The sequence below is a fragment of the Rhinopithecus bieti genome, unplaced genomic scaffold, assembly GCF_001698545.2.
Source record: "Rhinopithecus bieti isolate Rb0 unplaced genomic scaffold, ASM169854v2 scaffold_25940, whole genome shotgun sequence".
NCBI classification, from domain to species: Eukaryota; Metazoa; Chordata; class Mammalia; order Primates; family Cercopithecidae; genus Rhinopithecus; species Rhinopithecus bieti.
The window spans coordinates 1,091,763-1,119,487 of NW_016811810.1; the positions used below are offsets into that span (position 1 = coordinate 1,091,763).

Genomic DNA, 27,725 nt, shown 5'->3' on the forward strand with positions numbered 1-27,725 from the left:
AGTGCTACTGGTTTCTAGTGGGTGAAGGCCACAGATGCTCCTAAACCTCTGAGAGTAGACTGGACAGGTCCAACATCAAAGTCCCTGACAAGGTATGTAGAGCACTTTACCATTCACACTGGACTTAGCTCACTCTCACCATCACCACTTTAAACATGAGGAAATGGAAATGTAAGAGACCCAAGAATGCCAAAAATCAGAAAAAACTCACAAGGATGGCATTCCCTTGACATTTGCTTCAGATGAAGTAACTGTCACAGATCCAAAGATGAAGCTGCTTTTGCACCCAAGAGTATTTACCCGGAAAAAATTCTCTCAAATCCCTCCCTTTGGAGTCTCTGAGTCCCTAGTGCCGGAGATCCCAGTTCTATTTGCTCCCTGCTCTGTGGCTCACGGAGATTCTAGCAAGACGAGGGTGGGCCTGGGAGATGCTAACAATTTCCTTGACGAGTGAATTATGCTTTGAGTCCGAGTTATGGAATACTGAGACCCAGCAAAGGAGAAGGTTCTTTCATTGAAGACCACTGCTACTTCCATCCTGAGCTCTGCATTTAATAGGTGACAATGGAATGAAAAGGTTAACTTATGCCAGGCTACCCTTCTGTGGTAACATCTTTGACTTGTTTAGAATATTAAACAAAAAAAAAAAAAGAGAGAGAAACTAATTAGTGAGAGGCTTCCTGATAATTATTGGGAGCTCTCCTGTATGTTATCTTATCTGACTAGTCACCTGAAAAAAAGCTATCTGAGGAAATAGAACCAAAAGAAAGGATATTACAACAAGAACTTTACTGGTAACACCTTTTTAATAGGTCAAAGTAACTGTACAGTTCATTATATTCTTCCTGAGAATAATTTATATCCCCCAACAAACTAAAGGGAGGGTATTTTTTTTCAAAATTAACAGAATGGATGGTGTAACTGGACATCAAAAGAAAACCAAATTCCTGTTTTGCTTCATTCTCTCCTGGGAAGACAGATACAAGGAAGGGTTAGTTAACTCCAGTGGCTGTAAAATAGTCAACATGGCTTTAATCTTTCTTTATAAATTATATAAAAATGGAAAAAGGGGATGGTTCTGGAACTTCTCCTCAATGCAGTTTGGAGGTGCTCTGGTACAAAGCATTTCTGCTTCCAAGAGAAATAACATTGCTACAAAAAACTGGCACATTATTCTGTGAAAAAAGACAAGAGTTTTTAGTTGTGTTCTACAGCTAGTTCCCGACCCAATGCTTCACATATCCGCACGAAAGTCAAAGGCAGGTAAGACAAAAAGGGCTGTAGTTTTTCTGAAATAACTCAAGTCTTCAAAATATAGCTTTATATTCTTTCTTTGTAAAGTGAGATTAGCACATTGCAACTGAAGGGTGCTCTAACAAACAAAAATTCCAGTCTGGACAATAATTCTATGGTAGACAAAAGAATTCTCAGCCTCTTGGGTTTCCCGGAATTCTTTGCTTCATGCTCTCCTCTTCCACTATGCAGCTAAGGTAGTTTAGGAATTAAGATGTCACCCCCTGGCCATCCCCGTTAGAACGTATCTTAATGTGAACATAAACTGTTCTTCATGATGCTTAAAAGCTCACGTACAATTTTCATTCCTAGAAAAATGCCACATTTTGGATCCTGGACTTTTCTGAATATCGTGATTGAAAAAAACAAAACAAAAAATGAACCCAAATCAAAGTGTGACTAAACTTATATGAGAAAGATTTTCAACCAGACGGTCATTCAAAAAAGTTGGAGCTGTTAAGTGCTGGCGACCGAGGACAGAGGGTTAATTCCTCGCTGCTGGTGGAAGGCTAGAGAACATCTTCAAAAGAGGGTAGCAAGACGTGCTCCCAGGGGAGGCTCAGTGTGGTCTCGTCTGCCCAAGCATTTTCAGTCTTGCTTGGTCAATGACATCGAGTAAGTTTTTGGCATCCACAGCCAGGGCGTGAGCAGCAGTCAGCATTTGCTTTTTGTACTCTTGCTGGAGACTGGTCATGACATACTGCTGGGCCAGTTTCATCTTGTTGATGAGCTCACCCAGGTCAGAGTTCAATAGTTTCTGTGCCATCTCAATCTGAAAGACAAGAGATAGGTCAGGAGAACTGTTTCCAGTGATTTTTCTTTTCTTTTTTAGAGAGATGTTCTTACTATGTTGTCCAAGCTTGCCTCAAACTCCTGGGCTCAAGCAATCTTCCTGCCTCAGCCTTCCCATTAGCGGGGAACACAGGCACATGCCACTGAGCCCTGCACCAATGAACTTTTCAGGGAATTTTTATGAGCCTTTCTTGCAGTGCCTCCATGAGAAGAAAACTTTATTTCCTGCAAATAAATCTTTCTTAGAAGCAACAGGATGTAAAAATCAATCTTTAAATTTTTTTTTCTTATTTTAACTTCCCACACTACATGTATGCATTTTAAAAAATTTTTTACTTACTTTAGAAATTCAGCTATTATAGTGTGCCTGTGTGTGCATGCCCATTCACACATGCAGATCCAGCATCTTGTTCCTTCCATTCAAACCCTTCCCTGACACCATGACCGACTTAGTCTCCATTTGCGCTCACTGTTTAGACTTTATTAATCTCAGTGACTGGCCAGGCTTTTGTTTCATAATAGAACCACAGAATCTGACAGAACCTCAGAGATCATCTATTCCAAACACTCTGACATCAGAGAGTGGACAACTGAGATATAGAAAGATGTGCTGAAGGCCACACAGCTCGTTAGTCTCCAAGCCAGCATAAAACCCTCTGTCCTGACTTCCGGTCTTGTGCTTTCTACTATGCCAACTCTATCTCAAGACCTTCCTTGGCTATACAAAAAATGGTTTAAGGATGGTGGCAGGGCACAGTGGCTCACTCCTGTAAAATCTCAGCACTTTGGGCAGCTGAGGTGGGCAGATGGCTTGAGCTCAAAAGTTTGAGGCCAGCCTGGGCAACATGGTGAAACCCCATCTCTACAAAAAAATACAAAAAGTTAGCTGAGAAAGGTGGTGTGCACCTGTATTCCCAGCTACTCAGGAAGCTGAGATGGGAAGACGGCTTGAGCCTGGAAGACAGAGGTTGCAGTGAGCCAAGATCGTGCCATTGCCTGGGTGACAGAGCCAAACCGTTATGTGCACGTGCATACACACACGCGCGCGCGCGCACACACACACACACACACACACACACACACACACACAACGCTGTCCTACAGGGTTAGAATGCTTTGCATGGGAAAGTCTCATGATCCTTCTTATCTGTTTCTTCAACCAATGGTGATTTATCCATTTGCTCTTTTATCAGTTATGGAGCACCTATTATGTACAAGACACTTGGTGCTGTGGACACAAGAAGGAAGACCTGTTTTTACTTGCAGTCTAGAGTGGGAAAAGCATACACAGGACCCTATAATACGCTGGAATAAATCACATAGTAGAAAAGCACGCAGATAAGAAGCAACGCATTCTGTATCAGAGAGGGTCAGAAAGACTTCACAGAGAGAATCTGTCTGAATTTGGCCTATACTGTAAAAGCAGGCTGGCTTCAACTGTGAAAGCCACACCAAGTTGATCTTTATTTGGCAGGACTTGGCAAGAGGGTAAGAGATTTTTAGGAAGGAGAATGACAAAATCTAGGGAGAGATTCTAGAAAGATGCTCTTGGCAGCAATGTGGAGGCTGAATGGAAGGGAAGGGGAAGAGGCAAGAGGCCTCTAAGGGGCCATCTTCAGAGGAGAGGTGATGGTGGATGTGCAGGTGAAGGGACCAACCTGAGACCTGATGAGAAATGGAAGCTGTGTGGTCACTTGCATGTGTGTAGGGGATGGGGAACTGCTGGGAGCAGATGTGCAAGTGCATGGTGTTGTCACTGACTGTGGAAGCAAACGAGGAAAGCAGACCGTTCTTGCCAATGGCAGACAGTTGGAGATCAAAGCTCAGGGAGGGGTTCCACAAAATCAACACAGATTTGGGAGACATCAAATACTTGAATCTATGAGAATGAGAATAACTACCAAAGTGAAAAAGTATTTTTTAATAAAACAAGCGGGTAGCACTTTGGGAGATGATCACACACAAGGGTGGCAGGGAACAAAAGCCTGAGCAGAGGTCTTAGCAGGAGAGAAGTAAGGAAGCTCTGGGCCAGAGCAGGGAGTCTCGAGGGGGAGTTAGGACTGAGGGGAAAGCAGGGGCTCTGGCAATTAGGAGACCTTGAAGGGCTGTTACAGTAGAGAGATCTCCAAACAGCTGGAGCACTGGAATGCTCTGAGCGGGCGCTGAGTGCAGCTGCCATGTGAGGAGCTGGCCCCATTAGGGATGGGCTGCTCTTTCAGGAAATACAGTGGGGACAGGAGGAGGCATGAGGACATGGAAAGGCAGATGCAGGATCAAAGACAGGTTCCTCTTCTTTTCAAAAATAATTTAAGGCCAGGTGTGGTGGCTCACGCCTGTAATTCCAGCACTTTGGGAGGCTGAGGTAGGAGGACAGCTTGAAGCAGGAATCTGAGATCAGCTAGGGCAACACAGTAAGACTCTGTTTCTACAAAAAAATAAAGAATCAGCTGGGCGTGGCGTTATACAACTGTAATCTCAGCTACATGGGAGGCTGAGGCAGGAAGATCACTTGAGCTCAGGAGTTGGAGGTTGTAGTGAGCTGTGATGGAGTCATTGCATTACAGCCTGGGTGACAGAGTGAGACCCTGTCTAAAAAAAATTATTAAAAAAATAATGTATACAGGAGAGCAATCTGTGTATTGGAATCACGGGAGATGGAGAGATTACTTTAGACTTTATCAACTAGAGTAGGTGTTGACAAATAGTCCTGCTAAAATATCCACTTGGTAGGACACCATTTTCTTGCCTCTGGTATATGGAACTTCTCTGCTTTGGGGCAAAATTGAGGCTTGTCATGGAAAGCCAGAGGCCCGGTGAAGCAGATAAGAAAGAGAACACCACTTGGCTGGGATGTGAAGGCACCAGTCAGAGGCCTTTTCAGAAACAAGTTAAAGGGTTTATGCATATAAATCAATGCCATTTACAAAGGAATCACCAACAGGAGTTGTGTCCAACCGTCCTTCAGAAGTCTATGTCCAGTTCGTCAACTGGAACATCCCCTGGACATTGTATGTCTCTGGGTATGATGTTGAGAAGAATTTAGCATTATTTATGTTGTATTCCTGACTGGAGATGCAAAACCTCAATCTCATTAGGAAGAAACAAATGTTTATCGAATATCCCTCAATCCAACTTTAAGAATACTCTATAAAATAACTGAGCCTATATTTGTCAAAAATGTCAGTGTCATGAAAGATAAAAAAAAAGGCTGAGGAGCCGTTTCAGATGATAGGCTGATGAAGAAAGCAACACGAGCAAAGTGTGATCCTGGCCTGGCTCTTGCAGGTGAGGGAAAAGTGCTACAGAGACAACCGACGACCCTGGAACATGCCCTGCAGAGGGGCACAGTGCATTGCATCATGTTAAAGTTCCAGAATGTGGTGATTGTGTGGCGGTTATGTAGGACAATGGCGTTATTATGAGAAATATAAATGGAAATCTTAAAGGGGAAGAGGGCATGAGATACACAGCCATTCTCAAGCTGCTGGATAGCAGGAAGTGATGTGTGTACATACACAGACAATGGAGCAGGGATGACAATGTGCTGACACATTAAAAGGCTGTGAAACTCAAAGGAAAGTTGGGAATTCTCGATTAATCTTTTAACTTTCTTATAAATCTGAAATGGTTTCAAAATAAAAAGGACAAACAAAAAGTGTGTGCTGTGCTGAAGGACTGCCTAAGCTGCCCTAGAAACGAGAACAATAGGCAGCTGGAGTCAGCATGGAGCAAGGCTGAAGCCTGCAGATCCTGGACTCTGTAGTGGGGATGCATCCCACCTGCGTTTGTCAATCCCAACCACAGAGTGTACACCCTAGGCTCAAAGACACTACAACAAATGCAGGTGCTTCCTTTCATCTGTTAGTCCTATAAATTGAAACAAAATTGCCAAAAGGTAGCAAAAATGATAATGTGTTGCTGGGCTATGGTATTTTGGATCAACTTTTATTCCTTAAAACATTTTCTTTTTGAGACAGGGTTTTATTCTGTCACCCAGGATGGAGTATGGTGGCTTGATCCTAGCTCACTGCAGTCTGAAACTCCTGGGCTCAAGCGATCATCCTGCTTCAGCCTCCTGAGTAGTTACTGCACAGAGCTAATTTTAAAAAATTTTTTGTAGAGACAGTCTCACTTTGTTGCCCAGGCTGGTCATAAACTGGCTTTCAGCCATCCTCTTGTCTTGGCCACCCAAAGTGTTGGGATTATAGGGGTGAGCCACCGCACTCAGCCCTTAAGAAGCTTCTTAAAGACATTTATTAATTTAAAAGGATTTTTTTTTTTTGTCAGATGGAATCTCACTCTGTTGCCAGGCTGGAGTGCAGTGGCACGATCGTGGCTCACTGCAACCTCTGCCTCCCGGGTTCAAGTGATTCTCCTGTCTCAGCCTCCCGAGTAGCTGGGACTATAGGCATGTGCCACCATGCCCAGCTACCTTTTGTATTTTTAGTAGAGATGGAGTTTCATCATGTTGGCCAGAATGGTCTCGATCTCTTGACTTCGTGATCTGCCTGCCTCAGCCTCCCAAAGTGCTGAGATTATAGGCGTGAGCCACCGAGCCTGGCCTGGAATTTTTTGAGACAATAATTTATTAATTTTTTGGTAGAGATAGGGTCTCACTATGTTGTCTTGAAATCCAGGCCTCAAGCCATCCTCCTGCCTTGGCCTTCCAAAGTGCTGGGATTACAGGCGTGAGCTACCATGCCTGGCCTAAAAGAAATTTTTTATATTACTACTTGAAATGGAAAACCAGGATCATTTGCAAGCTCAACTATTTTTACGGAGAATTCGAGGAGGCAGACCATGCACAATACCCGCCCCATTCATATCAGCATTCCTCTACCTCTGAGGTTCACGGCACCAGTAGCAGTTTCCCATGTGCCTTCCTCGTCCACTGCTCAGAGCCACTTGTGTCTCGGGTGAGGACCGCACACAGTGGCTCTGCAGTGGACTAGCAGCAGGAAGACCCAGGATCTGGAACTTGAGCAGCCACTGCTCCACACCACCCCTATACCCTAGAATGAACAGCCCAGTCCTGGCTGGTGCCAGTGTTAGAGGGAAGCTCATCGCTTGTAGGGCAGTCGATGTCTCTGTCGGCCACAGACTGAGGAGCTGCCTTCAGCACCACAGACATCCCTGAATGTGTCCCTACCCAGTGCTGTCACAGAGGGCTGCAAGGGAAAGATTGTGCCCTACCTCTCGGTGGGTGCTGGCTGGTAGGAGGGGAATGGTCTCATCCACAGTGGCCAATAACGTCCTCAGGGCCAAGCCGACTTCCTAACAGACAAGAATCACAGCCAATATTAGAACACACGCAAAGGATTTTTATGCCTTTCAGTTATATATATTTTAATTTGCTTTCCACAAGTTTCAAGGCAAATTTCTGTATTTCTTTTTCTCAGTGCTGAGCCCTATCTTGTAAGTTATGAGGCTCCTTTTTCTCCCAAAAGATTTAGATCTGACTATTCATTGCTCTAATACCCTAAGGAGCGGGTTGAAGAACAGAAGTTCATGTAAGAAAAGTCACACAGATGCTGAGGGTGGAAAGCAGGATTTTTTTTCTCATCTACTGCTTCCAAGCAGATTATACCATCCTCCTGGCTCCAACATGCCAACCCTGCCAACACAGGTTAGGATAAATAGTAACACCTTTCCCCAAGTGTGTTCACTGAATGTGTTCTCACCCAGGTACATTCAAACACTTCATGAGGCTGGCAAGAGATGACACTACTGCCCTGGATGCAAGGGGGCAGCCTTGCTTTGGACCCTATTCTGAATCTCAGGCTTCATCTATTACGTACACTGAGCAGAAACACTGCTCCCTGCCACTTCCGAGTTGTAGCAAAAAGGGTCTAACTATGATTTAAAACAAATAATTTTAAACTTCAAATTTTCATTACCATCATCCTTATGGCGATCAAATAATGTAATGACTACGACATCAAATTACATGTCATATGAATAAAACCAGCAAGAAAATGACAGTTACTTATAACTGGATCAACATACAAAAAGAATGTCATTTGGCTGAAGGAATACAGTTAAAAAAGTAGTGTCTATAAAATCACCACATAAAATCTTAAAATGTACAAAATTCTGAATGGTTTCATCTACTGTTGCGTTGTTTAAACTTCCTCCTTAAGAACTTTGGTTAAAACTATTATGTGATACACTTCAGAAAAATGAACCAGAATGGATTAACTGTGCTTTCCATGAAACATTACAACTTTTAAGCAGCTTTTTCCATATTGATGGTTTATAAGAAGCTGTTGCAAAGATTGCTAATAGGTATACTAAAAAACAGTTGTAGCGGCCAGGCACAGTGGCTCATGCCTGTAATCCCAGCACTTTGGGAGGCCAAGGCAGGCAGATCACCTGAGGTCAGGAGTTTGAGACCAGCTTGGCCAACGGGGTGAAATCCCGTCTCTACTAAAAATACAAAAATAAGCCAGGTGTGGTGGCACATGCCTGTAGTCCCAGCTACTTGGGAGGCTGAGGCAGGAGAATCGCTTGAACCTGGGAGGCAGGGGTTGCAGTGAACCGAGATCGTGCCACTGCATTCCAGCCTGGAAGCCTGGGTGACAACAGAATGAGACTCCATCTCAAACAAAACAAAACAAAAAACCCAACAACAACAATTGTAGAATTCTATAACTCAACAACAAAATACAGTATGATGTAAAAAACAGGCCAAAAAAAAAAAAAAAAACCTTGACATTTTCCGAAAAGATACACAAATGCTCAAAAGCAAACAGATGTTCAAGACCTGTATGCAAATCAAAGCCACACTTAAATACACTTTACATCCAATTAGTTTTAAAATTAGTTTTAAAAAACACACACAAAACCCCAAGCTTCAAAATAACCTTCCAGAAAATAACAAGTTTTGGTGAGAATATGAAGAAACTGGAACCCTTGTGCACTGTTGGTGGGAATGTAAGATGGTGCAGCTGCTGTGAAAAACAGAATGGTGGCTCCTCAAAAAATTAAAAATAGAATGATCAGTGATCCAGCAATTCTGAGTATACACTCAAAAGAAGTGAAAGCAGGGTCTCAAAAAGATATTTGCACATCCACGTTCACAGCAGCACTCTTCATGGTGACGGAGAGGTGGAAGCAACCCAAGTGCCCTGTGATGCTGAGTAAATAAGCCAAGTGTGGTGTGAACACACAGTGGAATATTGCTCCGCCTTAAAAAGGAAGAAAATTCTGACACATGCTACAACATGGAAGAGCTCTGAGATACTACGCTGAGTGAAATCAACCAGTCACAACAAGACAAACACAGTATGATTCCACTTACAGGCGGTACCTAGGGTAGTCAATTCATTGAGACAGAAAGTAGGATGGCGGTTGCCAGGGGCTGGGGGAGGGAAAAGAGGAGTGTTCTTTCAAGTGTACAGAGTTCCAGTTTTGCAAGGAAAGGGTTACAGAAGTGGATGGTGCTGATGGTGGCACAACATTGTGAATGTACCTAATGCCTCTGACATGTACACTTAAAAATGGTTAAGATGGTAGTTTATGTTGTGTATTTTACTATAATGAAGAAAAAGTATGTTCGAGTATGTTTCAGAAATACTGGCTTACAGCAAAGTTTGACCACACTCTCTGAACTGGAGGACACATCTCTGTGCACCCAACATGCCAGTCTGTAAACATGCCAGTCTGTAAACATGCCAGTCTGTAAACAAACATGCCAGTCTGTAAACAAACATGCCAGTCTGTAAACAAACATGCCAGTCTGCAAACATGCCAGTCTGCAAACATGCCAGTCTGCAAACATGCCAGTCTGCAAACATGCGTCTGCAAACATGCCAGTCTGCAAACATGCCAGTCTGCAAACATGCCAGTCTTGAGCACGCTTTACAACTGGATGTTGGCAGCAAGTCCTGTGGTAACACTGTATTGTGCGCAAGCCTGCGTACCCTGCTGCATGTGTCCTGGGGCAGAAACCCTATGCCGGGCGGGCGGGCAGACGGCCGGGCCTCTGGATGTTTGCAGACCTGGCATGTTTGCAGACTGGACTGGGGGGGTCATGTTTGCAGGCACTGCATGTTTCGCAGATGCATGTTTGCAGACTGCATGTTTGCAGACTGGCATTGTTTGCAGACTGGCATGTTGCAGACGCTGGGCGCATGTTTGCAGACTGGGCATGTTTTGCAGGACCCGGCGGCTAGACTGATGTTCTGCAGCACTGGCAGTCTGCAAACCGAGGCCGATGGTGCCAGAGGCTGGCATTGGGTGTTTGCAGCTTCTGGAAACCATGCCGAGCATGTTAGGTCTGCCAAAAGACATCCTGGGCGAGTCTGCAAACATGCCAGTCGTGTCGAAACATGCCAGGCCGCAAGTCTTCATAGCAGTCAGTCGACTATGCCAGTCGGTGAGAAGCTGCCAGTCTGCTTTAACATGCCAGTCGGTCCAAGACATGGCCAGTCTGCTTGACATGCCAGTCTGCACATTGCCAGTCTGCGAACTGATGCCAGCTCTGCCAAACATGCCAGTCTGCAATCATGCCATGTCTGCAAACATGGCCAGTCTGCAACATGCCAGGTCTGTAACATGCAGTCTGTAAACTGCCAGTTGCAAACCATGGGCCAGTCGTTAACATGCCAGTCTGCCAAACATGCCAGTCTGCAACATGCCAGTCTGCTTAAACCATGCAGTCTGTAAACATTGCCAGTCTTGCAAACATGCCAGTCTGTAAACATGCCAGTCTGCAAACATGCCAGTCTTCTAAACATCCAGCTCTTGCCAAACATGACCAGTCTGCTAAAACATGCCAGTCTGCAACATGCCAGTCTGCAAATGCCAGTCTGTAACATGAAGTCTGCAACATGCCAGTCTGAAACATGCCAGTCTCAACATGCAGTCTGTACATGGCCAGCTCTGTAAACATGGCCAGTCTGCAAACATGCCAGTCGTAAACATGCCTAGTCGGCCAAACATGCCAGTCTGTAAAACATCGCCAGTCTGCAAACATGCCCAGCTCTGCAAACATGCCAGTCTAAACATGCCAGCTCTGAAACATGCCAGTCTGCACATGCAGTCTGCCAAACATGCCCAGTCTGGTAAACATGCAGTCTGCAAACATGCCAGCTGTAAACATATGCCAGTCTGAAATACATGCCAGTCTGCAACATGCAGTTCTGCCAAACTGCCAGTCTGTTAAACTATGCCAGTCTGCAAACATTGCCAGTCCTGAAACATGCCAGTCTGCAACATGCCAGTTGTACATGCCAGTGCAAACATGCCAGTCTGCAACATGCCAGTCTGTAAACATGCCAGTCTGCCTACATGCCAGTCTGCTAACATGCCAGCTCTGCAACATGGCCCAGTCGCAACATGCCAGTCTGCAAACATGCCAGTCTGCAAACATGCCAGTCTGACTAACATGCCAGTCTGCCAAACATGCCCAGTCTTCAAACATGCCAGTCTGCAAACATGCCCAGTCTGCAAACAGCCAGTCTGTTAACATGCCAGCTCTGTAACATTTTGCCAGTCTGCCAAACATGCCAGTCTGCAAACATGCCAGTCTGCCAAACATGCCCAGTCTGCAAACATGCCAGTCTGCAAACATGCGCAGTCGCTAACATGCCCAGTCTGTAAACATGCCAGTTGCAAACATGCCAGTCTGCCAAACGAATTTTTTTTTTTTTTTTTTTTTTGGCCAGTCTGTAAACATGCCAGTCTGCCAATACATGCAGTCTGTAAACATGCCAGTCTGCAAACATGCCCAGTCTGACTAAACATGCCCAGTCTGTAACAGCCAGTCTGTAAACCCATGCCAGTCTGCCAAACATGCCAGTCGCAAACATGCCAGTCTGAAACATGCAGTCTGAAACATGCCAGGTCGCAAACATTGCCCAGTCGCAAAATGCCAGTCTGCAAACATGCCAGTCTGTAAACATGCAGTCGCAAACAGCCAGTCTGCAAACATGCCAGTCTGCCAAACATGCCAGTCGTAAACATGCCAGTCTGTAAACATGCCATCTGCAACATGCCAGTCGCACATGCCAGTCGTAACATGCATCGTAAACATGCCAGTCTGCCAAACATGCCAGTCTGAACATGCAGCTGTAAAACATGCCAGTCCTGTAACATGCCAGTCTGCAAACATGCAGTCTGCAAACCATGCAGTCTGCAAACATGGCCAGTCTGTAAACTTGCCAGTCTGTAAACATGCCAGTCTGTAACATGCACGTCGTTGTAACATGCCAGTCTGTAAACATGCCAGTCTGTAAACATGCAGTCTGTAAACATGCCAGTCTGTAAACATTGCCAGTCTGTAAGACATGCCAGCTGTAAACATGCCAGTCTGTAACATGCCAGTCTGTAAACATCCAGTCTGCAAACATGCCAGTCGTAAAACATGCCAGTCTGTAACATGCCAGTCTGTCTCCTTAGGAGGAGCCACTGCTGAATTTCCTTGGGCCTAGTGTCCTTTTTCTTTCTTTCTTTTTCTAGAGATGGGTTCCACCATGTTGACCAGGCTGTCTTGAACTCCTGACCTCAAGTGATCTGCCTGCCTCAGCCTCCCAAAGTGCTGGGATTAAGGGCATGAGCCACTGCACCCAGCCTTTTTCACAGAACACCTGTCACTGTCTCCTAGGATCCCACTCCATTGAACACAATTTGGAAAACATTAGTTTACTGGCATGGTATTTTATTTATTTTACTCTTTTAAAAGAAAATTCAATGAACATCCACATACCCAACCCTCAGCTTAAGAAGAACAACACAGATAAATCCTCCCAATGTACCTTTCTTCAGTTAGCTCCTCCTTAGAGGTGCGGGATCTGAATTTGATAATGATCATTCCTCTACTTGTCTTTCACTCTAACAATGTAACCACATCACCCTAAGTCTTACATAGGATTATTTTGCATGTTTTTCAAGTTTGCATAAATGGCATCATACTGTAAGCATACTTTTGCAGCTTTCTCTTTCACTGCAGACTTTATGTGTGAGCGATAATTATTAAGAGTGTACTGCTTCAAGACACTCCCATCCTAGTGTTTACTGACAGACAAAAACAAGATAGGAACAGCATTTCAGAATAACTGCGATTCTCACTGACATTGTCTCTGTATGGAGCCTTCGCGAAGACCTTCTAAAGCATCCGTTCTGACTTTGGTGGGGCGGGGGTCCCTAGAGACATCTATCAACTGGCACCACAGCTTCCAGGAAACAAGAACATTTTTGCCGGTACACAATGTGACTGTGTTTTACCTTCACCATAGGGACATACTCCTCTGGTGGGGCTGGCTGGATTTTACTGGACATCTCGATGACAGCTTTCACCAGGCCCGTCACATTCTCGTACACCTTATCATTTGACCGGTCCAGGTTGGCAGTAGGAGGGGGGCTGATTTCCTGGGGCTGAAGCTGACAACACAGAAGCCAGTCATTTTTCTGCTCTCCAGCAGATGGCGTGAGATCACCACAATCAAGCTAGAGAGGGTCTTTACAAGAGATGAAAACAGATTGCAGAAGGTCATTGATTTTCTTGTGTGTACAGGATATAGTTCAGATTGAGAATGACAGTAAAGTAATTCCTCCAACTGACAAATTAGGCAATATTTTTTTCTAACTTTGAGCTCAGTTAAAGGAAATGAGATGGAATCATACATATTATACTAAAAACCCCAGATTCTTTCAAAGACGTGATTCAACGTCCCCTCACCCCAAGATCATTTACCACAAGATAATAATCCATCTGAGGATTTACTGAATTTTAGACAAAATTACCTATTTGGCTAAAGAGTTAAACATTCTACATGAAGACTATAAAGATTTCCACTTAGTTTGAATTCTGCAGTGAAAACGGTATGGCTCAGCTTAGCTGCCCTCAGCCGCCTAAAGGAAACATGTTTTTTCTACAATTATAAAAAGCTGACACATGAATGCACTTTAAGGGGGTAGCGTCTGTTTGCAGGTCGTGACTGAAGTCAAAGCAGCAGTAGTGTCACTAGGAGCCTCCCTGTCAAGAGACCCCGCTTTCAGCCAGCTCTGTGCTGACTGCTGGAAAGCACCTGGGCCTACGCTTATAAAGCCTCAGCTCTCTCACCCGGACAATTGTGATGAGGGAAGATGAGGCCAAAGATGTAACAATGTCCACCTAGGGCCTGGGCACAGAAGAGACATCAAGAAATGTTACTAAGATAACTTGAGCACTGATGGTGGAATAACATGAGGGCCTTTGGGAAATCTTCAGCAGTATTTAAAAAATTCCAACTGGTTAGAATTATAGCAGGCATAAAATGGTATATATATACATTTTTTAAAGAAGACTAACTTGTAGCACATACAGTTCAATCATGAACATGCTGCCAGTGCTCAGTCTAAATATAAGTTCCCATTTCTAAACCCTTGGGTGCTTTTGCCCAAGTAATTTGGAACAGATTAATTCTTGGTTGTTCCAAAGTCTGGGTATGAGATAGAAAAGCACAAGAATAATTCATTTACTGCAAAGATGTGCACGTCTCATTCTTTCGCATATATAAACACTGCTTTTGGCATCTGTCAGTCATGAGAGGTGACAAACCAGGCCAAAGTGCCCTCCTACTTGGGCTTCCTGCTTTCCAGTCCAAAGTTACATGCAGAGAGCCGGGTGTGATAGAGAGAGCTGGACAGACACACAAAGACACGATGTGCTTACCCTCCATGGCTATTGTCGAACGGAAGGTGAGGAAAAGTTAAAGGAATTTATCAGAGAAAGGGAAAAAAGAAAAACAATATTAATAAAGGCATCAGACAAATCCCCCATAAAAACACATGAGTAGAACAAAAAGGAGCTAGTTTCCAAGCCTGCCCACCAGCTCTCACTCACTGTTGCCAGGGTGTGGCTACTGTGCCACCTGCTCACTGCCCCAGCACACTGCATAGAGAGGTCTGCCATGCACCATGCTCAGTTACAAAACAAATGCAGGGAACATGCAAAGCCCGAGGAACAATCCAGCAGCAGTGCAAGATCAACAGAATGAGGGCTCTTCAAAAAGAAAGGAGGAGGAGGACATATGGTTTTAATTACTGAAAACTGCCCATCTGAATTCTCAGAGATTCAGGAGAAACTAAAGCAGCCTCAGTTCCTGAGCCCAGCCCCTCAATATCCGTGAGATCCACTACATCATCTAGCCATAATGCTATCATAAAGATTCCTGACTTGGGGCTGTGTTTAAAGATATTAGGCCCAGCCTGGCCAGTGTGCATGCACTATCATGACTGTTCTTTTAGGATGGATTCAATGACCTCTACCAAGCAGACAATGAAGAAACAGGTGTATATTTCACATTGTTTAAAGATCTACTTAGGCCGGGTGCGGTGGCTCACGCCTGTAATCCTAGCACTTTGGGAGGCCAAGGCGGGCAGATCACAAGGTCAGGAGATCGAGACCATCCTGGCTAACACGGTGAAACCCTGTCTCTACTAAAATACAAAAAAAAAAAAAAAAAAAATTAGCCGGGCATGGTGGCGGGTGCCTGTAGTCCCAGCTACTTGGGAGGCTGAGGCAGGAGAATGGCGTGAACCTGGGAGGCGGAGCTTGCAGTGAGCCGAGATTGCACCACTGCACTCTAGCCTGGGTGACAGAGCAAGACTCTGTCTTGGTGCGGGGGGGTAGGGGGGAAATCTTTATATATTTTAAGTACACATATTATTTTCAAGATTTCAATTTGCTTCATACCCTACATTAAGGGTATTCCTAATTAGATGTATTCATTATGTTATTCCAGCTATGAAACATAAGCGTATGTCAGAATTCTAAGGTGGTACCTGATCTACCTCTAAAGTTGGTTTTCCATTGTAATATAAGCCATTTTGAAAGTCTGTCTTTTGGCTTATGAAAATAAGAAGTAATTCATTAATCTCATTTTGTCCCCTTTTCTTTTTTTAAAGAGATGGGGTCTCACTATGTTGCACAAGCCAGATTCAAACTCCTGGGCTGAAGTGATCCTCCTTCCTCAGCCTCCCGAGTAGTTGGGACTATAGGGGTGTGCCACCATGTCTGGCACCTTTTTCGAAATTTACTGAAAGAAGCCAATATTGGGAAGGGTGTGTCCTTCCTGAATTTTCCCTGGAGAAGACAGTGTGTCTTTAACAGAACTGTCAGGAGGCATCCTAGGGATTGGAAGCCTGGTGAACTGGGGAAGTTCCTGATTCCCAGGTACTTACAAGCCCCTGGCATGAACTCTGGGCACCAACTCTAAGGGCAGAGGCATCCCTAGCCCAGTTGGTACTTTCACTATGGTCACAGAGAGCAGGCTAGTTTGTGCCAGTGGCTACCCATTCACCCTCTGGTCACCTCCTCAATGAACACTGGCAAATGTGTGCCCTCTAAGCTGCAGGCTATCACTCTGGGCCTGGAGATGACATTTTCTCTTACCCTGGACTAACTTTCTGATGACTCTGAGAAGACAACAATGTATCTACATCTAACTAAGCTTAGCTTTGGAGGCCAGTGCCTTTGAGTCAAGTATGTGCTCAGCCAAGCCTGCGGCCAAGCACAGCTCAGCTATGTGGAGGCTGTGTAACCTTGAACAAACTGCTTAATCTCTGTGAGCCTTGGTCATCTGAGAAATGATACTACTACCGGTCCTGTGAGGTTGACATGAGAACTGATAATACATGAAAAAGGACTGCCACAGAACTTGGTGAAGGGAAGCCATTCAATAAATGGTGGTTACTGGTAAAGCAAAGTTTATCTTAACCTGATGTGATATTTTTCAGATTTTAAGATGTCTTCCGCTATAAGATGCATCTTTTTTTTTTTTTTAAACCTCGAGACGGAGTCTTGCTTTGTCGCCCAGGCTGGGTGCAATGGCATGATCTCGGCTCACTGTAACCTCCGCCTCCTGGGTTCAAGCGATTCTGCCTCAGCCACCTGAGTAGCTGGGATTATAGGTGTGCGCCACCACACCCAGCTAATTTTTTTGTATTTTCAGTAGAGATCGGGTTTCACCATGTTGGCCAGGCTGGTCTCGAACTCCTGACCTCGTGATCCGCCACCTGTCTTGGCCTCCCAAAATGCTGGGATTACAGGCGTGAGCCACTGTGCCCAGCCCAAGATGCATCATTTTTTAATGAACCACTAAGAAAGAAAAAAAAAAAATCTTGCCAATTAAACCAAAACACCATCCCAATTTTAGAGATATTAAAATGTGAATTAAAGGTATATGAGAATTGAGGAATAGGGTCTGTTTTGAGAGGTAATTTGTTATCTTAAGTGGAAAGTAAGAAGATCCCATCTCCTTACAGGACCCAGGTTAGAAAAGAAGAGCCTCCTCTGTCAGATCTCTCAGGGAGGAGGGCTGCTCCTCTAATGGCTCCAGCACTCGGTGAGGGCTGGTGGGGACCCAGGAGAGTCACAGGCACCAACAGCTCCAGCTTGCACCCCTTGGGGCAGGCTGCACTTGACTTCTGACTGCCAAACTCAGAAGCTTATGGTTGTTTGTGCCTGAGTCAAACACTCCCCTTAGTTTGAGGATGGCTCTACTCAGCATACACTGCTTTTACAAATCCAATTCTAACTCTAAATGGAAAATAAATAAGTCTTCCATGAAGCCACACTTACAAACTTGGAGCCTACGAAAGTCCTCACTTAACCCCAAGCATCCTGGTTTAATTAATTTTAAAAACCAGAAACAATCTCGGCAATTTATTCTAAAGAAAACATTCTGTCTGATTAGAGGAAGATGTATGTAGAAAATCGGAATCTGACTGAGTTCCTAAAATCTATTACACTGAGAGGAAAATGGAAAAGAAAATGTTTGCATAAAGCTTTTCCCTGACTCTCAGAGGGGTTCAGAACCAGACCAATTGAGTACTGGGTCTCACTGCAGTTCCACTCTGCACTGTTCTATTTTCAGCACCAACTCCACTCTATGACATGAACACCGTCAACTGAGAACTAGGGGACACCACAAATCCTGCAAGCAGAAGGTGCTGCACAGGCTCAGATGCCCACCTTGACACCCTCGTTGTAGCTGTCAGCAGGGCTGCTGAGGCTGGCAAGGCTTCCCAGGTGACCGGGAGCTCCAGGGCGAGGCGGTTTCTTTGGTGGAGCTGCAGGATCTGGTGAGAGAGAATGATTCCCATTAAGTCATGTGCGTTAAGAAAGAGTAACTGCTGGGGGCAGTGGCTCACGCCTGTAATCTCAGCATTTTGGGAGGCCGAAGCGGGCAGATCACCTGAGGTCGGGAGTTTGAGATCAGCCTGACCAACACGGAGAAACCCCGTCTCTACTAAAAATACAAAATTAGCCAGGTGTGGTGGTGCATGCCTGTAATCCCAGCTATTCAGGAGACTGAGGCAGGAGAATCACTTGAACCTGGGAGGTGGAGGTTGCGGTGAGCCAAGATAGCACCATTGCACTCCAGCCTAGGCAACAAGAGCAAAACTCTGTCTCAAAAAAATAAAAAACAGAGAAAGAAGGTTGGGCACCGTGGCTCACGTCTGTAATCTCAGCACTTTGGGAGGCTGAGGTGGTCAGATGCCTGACCTCAGGAGTTCAAGACCAGCCTGGGCAACACGGTGAAACCCCATCTCTACTAAAATTAAAAAAAAAAAAAAAAAAGAAAAAAGAAAAGAAAATTTAGCCAGGCATGGTGGTGTGCACCACAGTCCCAGCTACTTGGGAGGCTGAGGCAGGAGGTGGAGGTTGCAGTGAGCTGAGATTGTACCCACCACCATACTCCAGCCTGGGTGACAGAGTAAGACCTTGTCTCCAAAAAAAAAAAAAAAAAAAAAAAAAAAAGAAACCACTCCTAAATAAATGCCTACTGCTCTTCTTACAAAAGACACTAATCTTGCATTCTAAGGAGGCATTTCTTTTCTTTTTTTTTTTTTTTGAGACCAAGTGTTGCTCTGTCGCCCAGGATGGAGTGCAGTGGCATGAGCTCGGCTCACTGCAACCCTAAGGAGGTATTTCTGATGCATTATACCAACAAATTCTTTTTCCCAATACTCCAGTAATAAGCTGAATGTGGTAAACATTGCACTTGCTGTGGTCTGTAGAGGCAAAATTAATCATGAGGGTATTCCAAAGCTACGACACCATATACATTCAAAACCTGCTTTCATTAAATTAAACTAACTTCTTTCCGCCCAATTCTTTTCTTCTTTACCTGGTTTACCCACAGGCTGATATATATGTTGGTTTCCAATCTGTGGGAAAAGAAAAGTTCAGTCAATGCACTGGTATATACAATTGGGTAATGACCTTTCTCTCCCACCCTGTCTACCCCCTTGAACTTCTAGGCTAGATTCTGGGGTATCAAAATGAACAAGACAGGGTTCTGTATAAGGTGTCAGTTGGGGTGGGGGATCAGGCAAATAAGCAAATGATGCCAACAGGATGTGTGGAAAGGGCTGTGAGAGAAGCAAGCATGGGACACTCTGGAACCACAAATACGGTGGTCATAACCCATTTAAAATGTTCTTACACGGCTGAGAATGTAAATTAGTACAACCTCTATGGAAAATGAACTGGAAGAACTCAAAACAGAACTACTTATCAAATAACTCAAAATAGAACTACTATTCAATCCAGCAATCCCATGACTGCGTATATATGCCAAAGGAAAACAAATCACTGTATCAAAAAGATCCCTGCACTGCTATATGTATCACTGCACTCCTCCCAATATCCAAGATACGGAATCAACCTAAGTATCCATCAATGAGTGTCTGGATAAAACAATGTGGTATATGTATACAATGGAATACTGTTTAGCCATAAAAAAGAATACAACTGGCTGGGCATGGTGGCTCATGCCTGTAATCCCAGCACTTTGGGAGGTCAAAACAGGCAATAACCTTAGGTCAGGAGTTCAAGACCAGCCTGGATGACATGGCAAAACCGTGTCTCTATTAAAAACACAAAAATTAGCTGGGCATGGTGGTACATGCGTGTAATCTCAGTTACCTGGGAGGCTGAGGCAGGAGAATTGCTTGAACCCAGGAGGCAGAGTTTGCAGTGAGCCGAGATTACGCCACTGCACTCCAGCTTGGGCAACAGAGCAAGACTCTGTCTCAAAATAAATAAACAAACAAACAAACAAACAAATAAATAAATAAATAAATAAATTCCTGTCTTTTGCAGCAGTGGGGATGGATGCAGTAATGTGTAGGCCATTATCTTAGGTGAAACAACTTACAAACAGAAAAATCAAATCATGCATGTTCTCATAAGTGGGAGCTAAATACTGCGTACATATGTACCTAAGAATGTGGAATAGTCACTGGGGACTTGGAAGAGTTGTGGGCAGCGGGGGACAGCGTTAAGACATTACTTAATGGGGCCAGGTGCAGTGGCTCATGTCTATAATCCCAGCACTTTGGGAGGCCGAGGCGGACGGATCACGAGGTCAGGAGATCGAGACCATCCTGGCTAACATGGTGAAACCCCGTCTCCACTAAAAAAAAAAAAAAAAGTCGGGCAGCATGGTGATATGCGCCTGTAATCCCAGCTACTTGGGAGGCTGAGGCAGGAGAACTGCTTGAACCTGGAAAGGTGGAAGTTGCAGTGAGCCGAGATTGCGCCAGTGTACTCCAGCCTGGGCAACAGAGGGAGACTCCATCTCAAAAAAAAAAAAAAAAAAAAAAAAAAGAAATTACTTAATGGGTATAATGTACACTATTTGGGTGATGGTTATACTAAAAGCTCAGACTTCACCACTATGCAATATATCCATGACAAAAAACTGCATTTATACCCCTTAAATTTATACCAATTAAAAAAATGTGAAATGTTCTTACATGGATGTCTCCAGTTTACCTCTATAGGGTTTAAAATCCCAGGACTTCCCAGTGTCTGCATCTTCTCCTGCCTGGTCTCCCAACTATGCTTATCACAAAAACGGGTACAACCAGAACAATGATGGAAAGGGGCTTGGTAGCACTGGGTGTGTAGATTCCCATGGGCCTACACTGTCATCATCCCCAAAGCACTGTGTGTGTCAGGACCTGTTGCTACACCTCCATCAGTTCCAGGCCAAGCCAGAGAAGCCAAACCACAGCCCAGAACTTCTGTTTCAGGCACACGATAAAGTTTCACTTAACACCAGTTCTCCTTCAAGTTGTCATACCTGAAACTGCACTTAAAATAGTCTTTCTGAGGCTAACTACCTGGAAAAAAATCTTTTTGGAATGTTCTACTTCTGAAAAGAAAGACTTTTCTCGCTTACTTTAAAATAATGAACTGGCTAATAGATATAACTCAAGGTGCTTTACTTTCTACTGAAAAGAGATCCACTTCTTCACAATACAAGGGCTATAAAAATAGCACACAAAATTAAAATTGTTCCTCCCTCACACAATCAAGCACAATCAAGTTGTTTTCAACATGTCATTTAACACCTCTGATTTTAAAGACTCGCAAAAAGTCTCGGAGCTTGAAGGTATGAAGAATGATACCATATCAACTTATTTTTGTGTAGCACTTTCTCCTTTACAGATCCTTTTCGTATCATTCACTTGTTCCATGAACAGTTATTGAACACCTGCTGTGTTCGAGGCACTGTTTGAGGTATAAAACAAAGATCCTGCCCGGGGAGCAAACAGCTAACAATGCAGTGGAGGGAGACAGATAATAAACAATGAACATGTATTAGTATATTCTGTGTTCTGTTAGGAGAAGCTATATCCCACAAAGAATGGAGATGGCTGGGATAGAAGGAGAGGAGCTACAAGTTTTTTGGTATTTATTTACTGATTGAGTGAGTGAGTGACGGAGTCTTACTCTGTCGCCCAGGCTGGAGTACAGTGGCACAATCTTGGCTCACTGCAACCTCTGCCTCCCAGGTTCAAGTGCTTCTCCTGCCTTAGCCTCCCGAGTAGCTGGGATTACAAACGCCCACCAAAATGCCTGGCTAATTTTTTGCATTTTTGGTAAAAATGGGGTTTCACCATGTTGGCCAGGCTGGTCTCGAACTCCTGAGCTCAAGTGATCTGCCCACCTGGGCCTGCCAAAGTGTTGGGATTACGGGCGTGAGCCACCACTCCTGGCCCCTTTTGTTTTTCTGAGACAGGGTATTACTCTGTCACCTAGGTTGCAGTGCTGTGGCATGACCTCAGTTCACTGCAGACTCGACTTCCTGGGCTCAAGTGATCCTCCTGCCTCAGCCTCTTGAGTAGCTGACAGCTGGGACCACAGGTACACACCACCACACCTGGCTAGTTTTTATATTTTTTGTAGAGACAAGGTTTTGCCATGTTACCCAGGCTGGTCTCAAGCTCTTGAGCTCAAGCGATCCACCCACCTTGGCCTCCCCCAAGTACTGGGATTACAGGCCTGAGCCACTACCCCAGACCAAAGCTGCAGTTTTAAGTAGGAAGGTCAGGCCTTCTAAGAAAGTGATCCCTGAAAGGGAACACTTGTAGCAACCTGGGAGAAGAGTAGCTTGGAGACGGAGGAGTCCCAGTAGGGCACACCGAATGTGTGATGAACAGCGAGGTGGTCAGGGTAGACAGAGAGGCGTGAGGGCAGGGAATGGTGGAAACGGGTCAATACTTAACCACAGATAGTGTCTATTGGCTGTGCTGTACTCACCGCTTCAGGCAATAAAACCTATGCCCTTTTTAATTAAAAAAAATTTTAAATTTATGTGACGTCTGTCCCCAGCCAGCAAGCTCACGGCCAGCTGAGTGCTCTCCATGTTTTTTTTGTTTGTTTGTTTGAGCTGGAGTCTTGCTCTGTTGCCCAGGCTAGAGTGCAGTGGTACAATCTTGGCTCACTGCAACTTCCGCCTCCCAGGTTCAAGTGATTCTCCTGCCTCAGCCTCCCAAGTAGCTGGGATTATAGGTGTGTGCCACCACAGCTGGCTAATTTTTTGTATTTTTAGTAGAGACAGGGCTTCACTATGTGGGCCAGGCTGGTCTTGAACTCCTGACCTCAAGTGGTCTGCTTGCCTCGGCCTCCCAAAGTACTGTGATTATAGGTGTGTGAGCTACCGCGTCTGGCCCCATGCTCATTTTAAAGGGTTTAAAAACACAAAGAACTTTCTGGTTGATACTCGGGTAACAAGAAAGTTTGATGAACTAGAAAATCCTATTCTCGGCCGGGCGCGGTGGCTCAAGCCTGTAATCCCAGCACTTTGGGAGGCCGAGACGGGCGGATCACGAGGTCAGGAGATCGAGACCATCCTGGCTAACACGGTGAAACCCCGTCTCTACTAAAAAAATACAAAAAGCTAGCCGGGCGTGGTGGCAGGCGCCTGTAGTCCTAGCTACTCGGGAGGCTGAGGCAGGAGAATGGCGTAAACCCGGGAGGCGGAGCTTGCAGTGAGCTGAGATCCGGCCACTGCACTCCAGCCCGGGCGACAGAGCGAGACTCCGTCTCAAAAAAAAAAAAAAAAAAAAAAAGAAAATCCTATTCTCAGAAAATCCCAGAGTAATCTAGCCAATGTGTGATTACGTACAACGTGCTCGGGTACTCAGGTACAGTAAAGGAGAGACCCTGCTTCAGAAGCCTGACAGGATGAGTGTGTGGAGCTAGGCCTCGTGCAAGGTTCTGTGTGGACCCAGCTGTTTACTTTGGAAAAGTTGCAGAGCTGTTAGGGGATTTGGTTTTTCCACTTGTAAACTGAGGCTAATAACACTTACCTAATAAGACAACTAGGTTGTCATCACAAAATGAACATGCTGTCAACCTGTGTGTTAAAGTCTAAATAAATTTTTACTTTTTATGCACACTGATGGGATCAATTTTCCACTAGTCAGTTATTAATGTTTACTAACTAGTTCACATCCATTTACAATCTACATGGCTTTCTAGTCAAAGGGTTCTCCCTGAAGCTGTGGCACATTTCTGGAAGTGTTAAAAGCTGGAGCATTTCACAAATGGGGCCAAAACCAAATTATCATCTTTAGGAAACCACAAAAGGGGAAAAAACCCAGAAATGGTCATAGCATGTTAACAGTCCCCAGGAAGGCAGTCAGTGAAGTCTGTTGAGAAAGGCTGGCTATATGTGCATAAATGGGGGCACTTAGGCAAGTTTTCTTTGAGTCCTGGTCTACTCATTTGTGAAATGTGGATGACGACAGTACCCGATGTGTCAAGAGTGATGTGACACAGCACCTCACAGTACTAAGCCAGGTCGTCAGTTAGCACTAAGCACTCTTACTGTTACCTCCACCCGGCACAAAGCAAACTGAGATCTTAGGTGGGCCCATCATGTGTCATCTGATTGTCTTAGAAGTTCTTTTTTTCTTTTTTAAAGACAGAGTTTTGCTCTTCTGGCTCAGGCTGGAGTGCAATGGCACAATCTTGGCTCACTGCAACCTCTGTCTCCCGGGTTCAAGCGATTCTCCTGCCTCAGTCTTCTGAGTAGCTGGGATTACAGGTACCCGCTACCAAGCTCGAATAATTTTTTTGTATTTTTAGTAGAGATGGGGTTTCACCATGTTGGTCAGGCTGGTCTCGAACTCCTGACCTCAGGTGATTCACCTGCCTCGGTCTTCCAAAGTGCTGGGATTACAGGCGTGAGCCATTGCTCCTGGCCACAAGTTCTTATTAATAAAGCGTTTCTGCATAATCCTTCTATCCAGGTTTGATTAATTAACAAATTCACATTTTTTTCTCAGTACCTTCTATGGGCCACACACACTGGAACACAAAGAATTTTCCTTATCTAACAAATTTCCTATTAGCAATGTTCTAAATAGCTAGTATCTTGAATAGGACTTATTTTCACACCAAGACCAACTGCTTGTTATGCATCTGTCTCTTCAACACAAGGGAGGAGCTCAGTGTATGGGAATGTTAAATGGCTGATAATGCAACCTTCTTGCTCATGAACTAAAGAATGTCAGCCAGTGCACCCGACTGGGTGCTATTTTATATAGAAAAAATGTTTGCAAGATGTTAAGTGTTGACAGTTGCATACACACACGTGTGACTAGAAGTCAACTTAGTAGTAGTTTCACCCTTATTAGGGTAAAACTTTAACTCCATAACTCTGCTACCTCACAGGCACAGCAAATGTTTAAGGAAATCTGCATTTAACTTAGACATTTGCTGATGGAAATTTGGCGTTGGTTTGCTCAAATGAGTAAGGTTAAGAAGATCTTAAATTCAGCTGGGTGCGGTGGCTCACGCCTGTAATCCCGGCACTTTGGGAGGCCAAGGTGGGTGATCACTGGAGGTCAGGAGTTCGAGATGAGCCTGGCTAACATGGTGAAACGCCGTCTCTACTAAAAATACAAAAATTAGGCGGGTGGCTGTAATCCCAGCTACTTGGAGGCTGAGGCAGGAGAACTGCTTGAGCCTGGTAGGCAGAAGATGCAGTGAGCTGAGATTCTGGCACTGCACTCCAGCCTGGGTGACAGAGCAAGATCTGTCTCAAAAAAAAAAAAAAAAAAAATCTCAAATTACTCAAATTAATAACCTAACATTACACCCTGAGGAACTAGAAAAACAAGAGCCAACCAACCCCAAACTGGCCACTTCCTTATGTTGAAGAGACTAATGCATAACACGTAGTTGGTCCTAAAATGTTAAGAAGGAGTTAGAATTGGTGTGAAAATAAGTCCTATTTATGCTGGAGGCTGCAAATTTTTTGGTGTGGAAAAATCACTGGCAATGACCTTGGGCAGTAGGATATAAATAACTCCCACAAGCTTAGCATTCCAATAATGGAAGACTAGGCATAAATGGGTTAAATATAATTGGAATAATCATAAGCTAGCTCTTTAAAGAGAATTTCAGGCATTCTCCCCCTGCAACATTCAGAAGAAAAAAATCTTGCTTGAAGAAGTTTTCTGTGACTCTGAAGACTTTTATAACCATGTAGTAAGAGTATAAAAATTTAGCAAATGGGCCAAGTGGATCACTTGAAGTCAGGAGTTTGAGACCAGCTGGCCAACATTGTGAAACCCTGTCTCTACCAAAAATTCAAAAATTAGCTGGGCGTGGTGGTACATGCCTGTAGTTCCAGCTACTCGGGAGGCTGAGACAGGAGAATCACTTGAACCTGGGAGTCGGAGGTTATAGTGAGCCGAGACCACCCCACTGAACTCCAGCTCTGGGTGACAGAGCGAGACTCCATCTCAAAACAAAAACAAAAACAACAACAAGAAATTTAGGCCGGGCGCGGTGGCTCAAGCCTGTAATCCCAGCACTTTGGGAGGCCGAGACGGGCGGATCACGAGGTCAGGAGATCGAGACCATCCTGGCTAACACGGTGAAACTCCGTCTCTACTAAAAAAATACAAAATCTAGCCGGGCGAGGTGGCGGGCGCCTGTAGTCCCAGCTACTCCGGAGGCTGAGGCAGGAGAATGGCGTAAACCCGGGAGGCAGAGCTTGCAGTGAGCTGAGATCCGGCCACTGCACTCCAGCCCGGGCGACAGAGCCAGACTCCGTCTCAAAAAAAAAAATAAAAAATAAAAAATAAAAAAAAGAAATTTAGCAAATGACAGCTTGTGTTAACAGCTAATACGTGTATATATTTCTTCAGTTGATCTTAGCCAAAAGGCTGAGAAATGATGTACACATTTCTTTAGGTCACAAAGAGTTTGGCTTATTACTAAAAGGTACTGCTCTCTAACTCATTCTATGAGGCCAGAATCATTGAGTCCCAAACCTGGCAGAAACAACAAAAGAAGAAAATTTCAGGCTAACGTCCCTGATGATTAAACAACAGAATATGCATTCTTCTCATCTGCACATGATACATACTCTAAAATAAACCATACAATTAGTTATAAAACAATTGTATAGCAAATTAAAAACAAACCCAAAATCACACCAACCACACTCTAGGACCACAGCACAATAAAAATAGAAATCAGTACTAAAAAGATTGTTCAAAACCATTTGATTACGTGGAAATTAAACAACCTGCTCCTGAATGACTTCCGGGTAAGGCAGAAATCAAGATTTCTTTGAAACTAATAAGTACAAAGATACAACATACTAGAATCTCTTGAACAAAGCTATGGCAGTGTTAAGAGGAAAGTTTACAGTGCTAAACATCTACATCAAAAAGTTAGAAAGATCTCAAAATAATAACCTGACATTGCACCTTGAGGAACTAGAAAAACAAGAGCAAACCAACCCCAAAGCTGGCAGAAAACAAGAAATACCCAAAATCAGAGCTGAACTAAACGAAATTGAGACATGAAAAAACATACAAAAGATAAATGAAACCAGAAATTGGTTATTTGAAAGAATACATAAGAATGACAGACCACTTGCTAGACTAATTAAAAAAAAGAGAGAAGATCCAAATAAATACAATCAGAAATGACAAAGGAGACATTACCACCAACCCTACAGAAAAATACATATAACTATCATAGAACATTATGAACACCTCTATGCACATAAACTAGAAAATATAGAAGATTGGCTGGGCGCGGTGGCTCAAGCCTGTAATCCCAGCACTTTGGGAGGCCGAGACGGGTGGATCACGAGGTCAGGAGATCGAGACCATCCTGGCTAACACGGTGAAACCCCGTCTCTACTAAAAAAAATACAAAAACTAGCCGGGCGAGGTGGCGGGCACCTGTAGTCCCAGCTCCTCGGGAGGCTGAGGCAGGAGAATGGCGTAAACCTGGGAGGCGGAGCTTGCAGTGAGCTGAGATCCGGCCACTGCACTCCAGCCCAGGCGAAAGAGCGAGATTCCGTCTCAAAAAAAAAAAAAAAAAA

General features: G+C 44.4%; 1 protein-coding gene across 1 annotated transcript in view; it reads right to left on the minus strand.

The window, feature by feature from the left end:
* Positions 1 to 787: 787 nt before the first annotated feature.
* The window catches only part of PTK2 (protein tyrosine kinase 2), a 368,771-nt gene continuing 341,833 nt past the window's right edge, over positions 788 to 27,725 (minus strand). Inside the window, exons 31-36 of the mRNA XM_017895110.1 lie at positions 19,203 to 19,242; positions 18,044 to 18,150; positions 14,741 to 14,749; positions 13,312 to 13,467; positions 7,279 to 7,359; positions 788 to 2,065 (exon numbers count right to left, since the gene is read on the minus strand). Coding sequence (XP_017750599.1) covers positions 1,853 to 2,065; positions 7,279 to 7,359; positions 13,312 to 13,467; positions 14,741 to 14,749; positions 18,044 to 18,150; positions 19,203 to 19,242 — 606 coding nt within the window. The 3' untranslated portion in view covers positions 788 to 1,852. The remainder of the gene's footprint in view (positions 2,066 to 7,278; positions 7,360 to 13,311; positions 13,468 to 14,740; positions 14,750 to 18,043; positions 18,151 to 19,202; positions 19,243 to 27,725) is intronic.